Source organism: Sander lucioperca, chromosome 2 (assembly GCF_008315115.2).
Source record: "Sander lucioperca isolate FBNREF2018 chromosome 2, SLUC_FBN_1.2, whole genome shotgun sequence".
Lineage (NCBI taxonomy): Eukaryota > Metazoa > Chordata > Actinopteri > Perciformes > Percidae > Sander > Sander lucioperca.
The window spans coordinates 47,802,617-47,808,616 of NC_050174.1; the positions used below are offsets into that span (position 1 = coordinate 47,802,617).

Genomic DNA, 6,000 nt, shown 5'->3' on the forward strand with positions numbered 1-6,000 from the left:
TTATCTGGTTATCTGGTTATCTGGTTATCTCTCTCTCTCTCTCTCTCTCTCTCTCTCTCTCTCTCTCTCTCTCTCTCTCTCTCTCTCTCTCTCTCTGGAAGGCACTACAGGAGTGTGAAAGCACGGACAACAAGACTCACTAACAGCTTCTATCCATAGGCCATCAGACATCTTTGGTGTTGCTGGTGTTGAGGTCTTTCTCTATACTCTCCTGATGTCTCCGCTTAGCCTCCTTACTGGCGATGTTGTATGCTTCCTTGTCACCAGGATGGTAATAAGAATTTTGGGTGCTGAGAGGAGCTCATCCTTATTTGCATGCTATGGATGGATAGCATGGATTATTTACATATAACAATATGTATAACAATTATTACCAACAATGTACTCGTACACACACGTTAGGACCTTTTACATATACAGTAAAACAAACTTCCACATGGTCATATGGATCTATTTCAAAGCATCTATAGCAATACATCAAGAACTTTGTTGGCCATACTCAGGAGTGACAACTGTGAGGGGAGAGAGAGAGAGAGAGAGAGAGAGAGAGAGAGAGAGAGAGAGAGAGAGAGAGAGAGACGTGAAGCACTTGTGTCCACTTTAATAACCAGTTTCAGCACAGAAAAAAAAGTCTGCACTGCAATTCATCTGCTTCTGCTGTTTGATTTTCTGACATCAGTCTGATATCTGCAGACATGTGCTAGCATAAGCTACCCAGCAGGTGGCGACAGACTGAACAAAGAAGAATGTTCACACTGTTCAGTTGATTCACACTTAATTTCTTGTCAACAGATAATGCCTTATTACAACAACCACAAACTGCGCTCAGATCAGTGTGCAGATTTAGTAAATTTCCTACAAGATAGCCTGAGCCACAGAGTGAAATTCCAATCAATCATGTTGATATGGCAGGGAAAGTATTGAATCTTTCTTGAGTCACAATAGTCCTGTTTGGCAGGTATGCATATTGTGTAAAAATATTCACGTCACAGTTATGACTGTGAATGTGACTTGAGAGCTAATGTAGCAGCTATCATCTACGTTTCCTTTTGACTAAAAGCCTTTTTGAGCATGTTAAAACAAGAACCATTTGCATGATGTAGACATTTTACACATCATGCAAAAACAAAAATTCAAATGAATCCAATAAATCATAAAATCAGTAAGCAATATATAAAACCATATGAAACCCTGCTATGAACCTTTTTGAGTGATCTTTATCAAGCCTTATAGAAGATGGTGCTGCAGCACCTTCAACTTCCTGTGCCCAAGATACATGTGAGTAAGCTAATAAATGTTGTATACATTGCTGTCTTTACAATCAAAACAGGTAATTTTCAACCGCTGAAGCGCAGCAGCAGCTGCTATTTCCTGCCACCTTCCAGTGAGTTAAATTAAACAGTGTTAAGATCAAATGTGACTTTGTATGTTGCTGACAGTTGGCAGATTCAAACTCAAAAATTAGTTTCTCTTTGGTGTTGAAACCAAATTTTAAGCATGTTCAATTTGGAGATCTACGTTCAAATTGCTTCTCTAATTCAGTGTTTTCATTTCAGTGTCAGAGCTGAGGGTTGTTCTGCTGGGGAACAGCTGGTCTGAGAGGAGTTCAGTGGGGAACTTCATACTGGGAGAGACTAGGTTCAACACTGAGGAAGAACCAGACTGCTGTCAGAAAGAAAGAGGACAGTTAAAGGAGAAAAGAATAGTTCTGATCAACACTCCAGATCTGCTGCATCCTGACATCTCTAAACACAAACTGACAGAACATGTAGAAAACTGTGTGAGACTCTCTGATCCTGGACCTCATGTGTTCCTGCTGGTTCTACAGCCTGAAGACTTCACTGAGGATCACAAACTGAAGCTCTGCAGAGTCTTGGAACTCTTCAGTGATCGGCCATTTGATCATTCACTGATTCTGATATCAACACCCAGAGAGAAGAAATCAGGTTTCATTGAAAATCTCATGAAGCATCTACCCATAAAAGACATGATCAGAATGTGTCAATACAGATTTTTGTGGCAGAAGAACCTTGAACTTCCAGAGCTGTTAACACGCTTGGGTCAAACTGTAAAGGAGAACAATGGAAAGCATGTGAGCTGTGATGTATTTGAGGATACAGGGATAAAACAAAAGTCTGGACACATCAGACCAGCTTTAAACCTGGTTCTGTGTGGGAGGAGAGGAGCAGGGAAGACTTCAGCAGCCAAGGCTATTTTAGGTCAGACAGAGCTTCATTCAGTCTCCAACTCATCAGAGTGTGTTAAACATCAGGGAGAGGTGTGTGGACGTTGGGTTTCCCTGGTGGAGCTGCCTGTCTTGTATGGAGAAGGTCAGGAGGCAGTGATGGAGGAATCATTGAGGTGTATCTCCCTCTGTGATCCTGAGGGCGTCCATGCCTTCATCCTGGTCCTACCTGTGGGTCCCCTCACTGATGAAGACAAGGGAGAGTTACAGACCATCCAGAAAACTTTCAGCTCTCGAGTCAATGACTTCACCATGATTCTGTTCACTGTGGAGTCAGATCCTACAGCTCCAGCTGTTGTTAATTTTCTTAAGGAAAACAAGGACATCCAGGAGCTCCGTCAGAGCTGTGGAGGAAGATATGTTGTTCTCAACATCAAGGACCAGCAGCTGATCCCAGAGCTGTTGGACGCTGTGAAAAAGATGAGAGTTGAAGGATCCAGATGCTTCACAAAGGACATATTCACCAAGGCTCAGATGGAGAAGGTTTCAAGACTTGAAGCTGAACTGCAGGATGTAAAACAGAGGCGTGCCATGGGAGGTGATGATGAAAGTCACAACAGAGAGTGTCTCAGGATGGTGCTGATTGGGCGGACTGGCAGTGGGAAGAGTGCAACTGGAAACACCATTTTGGGCGAAAAACATTTTAAATCCAAACCCAGCCCAAGTTCTGTGACCAAGTTTTGTGAGAAAGCAACAGGAGAGATTGATGGCCGATCTGTTGCTGTGGTCGACACCCCCGGCTTGTTCGACACAACGCTGTCCAATGATGACGTTCAACAGGAGCTTCTAAAATGCATCAGCATGTTGTCTCCTGGACCTCATGTGTTCTTACTGGTGCTGCAGATCGGTCGCTTCACACAAGAGGAAAAAGACTCTGTGGAACTGATCAAGAAATATTTTGGCAAGAGTTCAGGAGATTTCATCATCATTATATTCACCAGAGGAGATGAGCTGGGGAATCAATCAATTGAGAGTTACATAGAAAACGACCAAGATGGCTTTTTGAAAATACTGATACATGACTGTGGGGAAAGATGCCAGGTCTTCAATAATAAGGAAAAGACAGACAATAAACAAGTCAGAGAGCTGATGAAGAAATCCAGCAAAATGTTGAAAGAAAATGGCGGCAATTGCTACACCTCAGAAATGTTCCAAGAGGCCGAGGCAGCAATACAGAAGGAAGTGGACAGGATCCTGAAAGAGAAAGAAGAAGAAATGCGGAGACAGAGGGTGGAGCTCCAGAGAAAACATGAAAAGGAAATGGAAGAAGTGAAGAGAAGGATGGAACAACAGAAAGCAGAAATTGAACAAGAGAGAGCCAAACAACTTAATGAAATGGAGGAAAACATCCGCAAGGAGCGTGAGGGGAGAAAGAAAGAACAGGAAATGAGAGAAGAAGAGGACAGGAAGAGGAAAAAGCAGGAGCATATACAACGACAGGACTGGGAGCAAAAACTTGACAGAGAGTTGGAGCAGAGTAAAGAAGAGATGAGAAAGCAAAAAGAGGACTGGGAGAAGGAAAGAAAAGAATGGTGGGACAAACAGTATCGAGAAAATGAAAAGAGACGACATGAGGAGCAAACAAGACTTAAAAAGCTCCAAGAAGAATACGAACAGGAAAGAGAAAAACATGAAAAGAAAAGAAAAGAAGAAGATCGGAACAGAAGAGAACAGGAGGAGAAGGAGAGGAAAGAATTAGAGGAAAACTATGAGAAAAAACTGGAGGAAATGAAGAAGAAATACGAAGAGGAGGCCAGAAAACAAGCTGAAGAGTTCAATGAGTTCAGAAAGAAATACACCAAGGACTTTACAGCGTTGGTGGAGAAGCACATGGAGGAAGTACAGGAAATGAAGCTAAGGCATGTGAGACAGATGCAGGAGAAAGAAGAGAGCCATGGCAAAGAGTACGCTCTGTTACAAAACCTCTCGAGTCACAAAGAAAAAGCACTGAAAGAAGAAACGGAGGACTTGAAGAAAAAGCATGAACAAGAAATAAATGAACTAAAACAGCAATACAAAGATAAATGTATCATCCTCTGACCTTTCCACTGACTTTTGGATTTGAGCATCACTGGGCTGTATAATGCTCAACAGTGTCCAATTAGGCCACGAAGAACAGACACCAATTCTAATATTTGGACTTTTCTTTTCTATATATTTTTATTAAAGCTAGAGTGCGGGACTTTTACAATAAAAAATGAACGTCTGTCAAATTCAAGCCCTTGCCAAAAACGTTCACACAATGGCCTCTCGCCACCAGTGTAAGCTCTCTGTATTTCTCAGTATACCAGAGTGGTGTCTGCGGTGACATGCCCACTCTGGTGCACCTAAAGGATGCATTTTACATCAACCAGAAAGAGCTAAAGGGGGCAGGAAGGGGGGGAGAGATATCTGAATGTACCAACAAAAAAGCTGTCAAAACATATTACCTGTGTAAGCTTTACAAGACATTTAAAGTTTTTATTTTTTTAAAGTCTTACATGTTTAATTCCCCTGGCGAAGGAGCCCAGCCGAGAGACGGAGCAGCAGCTGTGGCTTACTAACTAAGGTTGAAGTAAATTAACCACATAAGTATACAGATCAGTTCCTGGGTGTAGGTATACCTTTAGATTTACATGGCGCCTGTCCATTTAGTAAATAAATGTAGTAAGTCAATCCTGTTACTGTAAGTGTGTTCATGTTCATGTCATCAGTAGTCAGCCAGTAACTGATGTTAGTTGACAGTACCTAAATTGTACGTGTCATCCTTTGTGTGTTTTAATATAATATCTTAAAATATTTAGAGTGCTTGATGCAACAAGAGGGCTCCCTGTCTATATCCTCAGGCTTTTTCTTACAGTCTGTTTCCTGTTTAATGAGATACAGCCTGATTATTGTCACTGCAGTTTAAATGCACATCATATATATAACGACTATTCCTGTTATCATTTATATCATTCATTTCAGTATCGTGAGCTGTTCTGTTGATCATTGGTTCAGTAATATTTTTTTGCATAGCATACATGCTATTACACTGCATAGTATATAAGGTTTTGTGCAATATTGTTCTGTAACTTCTACATCACCAAGGTCTATGTTGCTGTACTGGAGCTTTTGATCGAATGATCTTCCTCCTTATACTTAATTTAGATTTTAACCTTTTTAATCCAATTTGAATGTGTCTTTTAATATTGTCTTGTGATCTTTTCGTAATGCCTACCTGTCTCATATAAAGGACTTAGAATTGCCTTGTTGAAAGGTGTGAACTAATAAATGTACCTTGACATTTGACATTCATGACTTTGTATGAAATATCTCAACAACTATTGGAGGGATTGTGATGAAATATTATTTATGTTCCCCTCAGGTTGAATTGTAATAACTTTGGTGATCCTCATTCATTCATCTAGCGCTATCAACATGTCAATATTTTAATGTGTCCCATACTTTAATTTATGACCAAATACCTGCAGAACATTCCCATCAGCCTCAGCTGTCTTGTGTTTGTCAAGAATCGTTCAGTGGGTGTTGGCGGAGAAGCCGTCTTCACCTCTACAGAAGCATTTTAACTCTATACTCACCCTTCCTGTCCGACGAGTCAATCATAACTTTCCTACTGTGGTGTACTCCATGATTTCAGTGAATACCCTGAGGTTTTGGGGAACTGGTTTGCATCCTGCGTGACAGATGCCTGCTCCAGCCAATCAGGACCCGAGGTGAGAGAACCTGAGGGATTCTGCTGACCTGGACCCATGAGAGCATCTGTTTTGGCAGAT

At 41.3% G+C, this 6,000-nt stretch overlaps 2 protein-coding genes across 2 annotated transcripts in view; both read left to right on the forward strand.

Moving 5' to 3' along the window:
• The window catches only part of LOC116056613 (GTPase IMAP family member 8-like), a 49,774-nt gene extending 45,224 nt beyond the window's left edge, over positions 1 to 4,550 (forward strand). The window contains exon 7 of the mRNA XM_035999044.1: positions 2,144 to 4,550. Coding sequence (XP_035854937.1) covers positions 2,144 to 4,285 — 2,142 coding nt within the window. The 3' untranslated portion in view covers positions 4,286 to 4,550. The remainder of the gene's footprint in view (positions 1 to 2,143) is intronic.
• Positions 4,551 to 5,988: 1,438 nt separating this feature from the next.
• Positions 5,989 to 6,000, forward strand: part of LOC118494629 (actin-1-like) — a 2,098-nt gene continuing 2,086 nt past the window's right edge. The window contains 1 exon segment of the mRNA XM_035999086.1: positions 5,989 to 6,000. This exon segment is cut by the window's right edge and continues 51 nt beyond it. The gene's annotated coding sequence lies outside the window, so the exon portion shown is untranslated.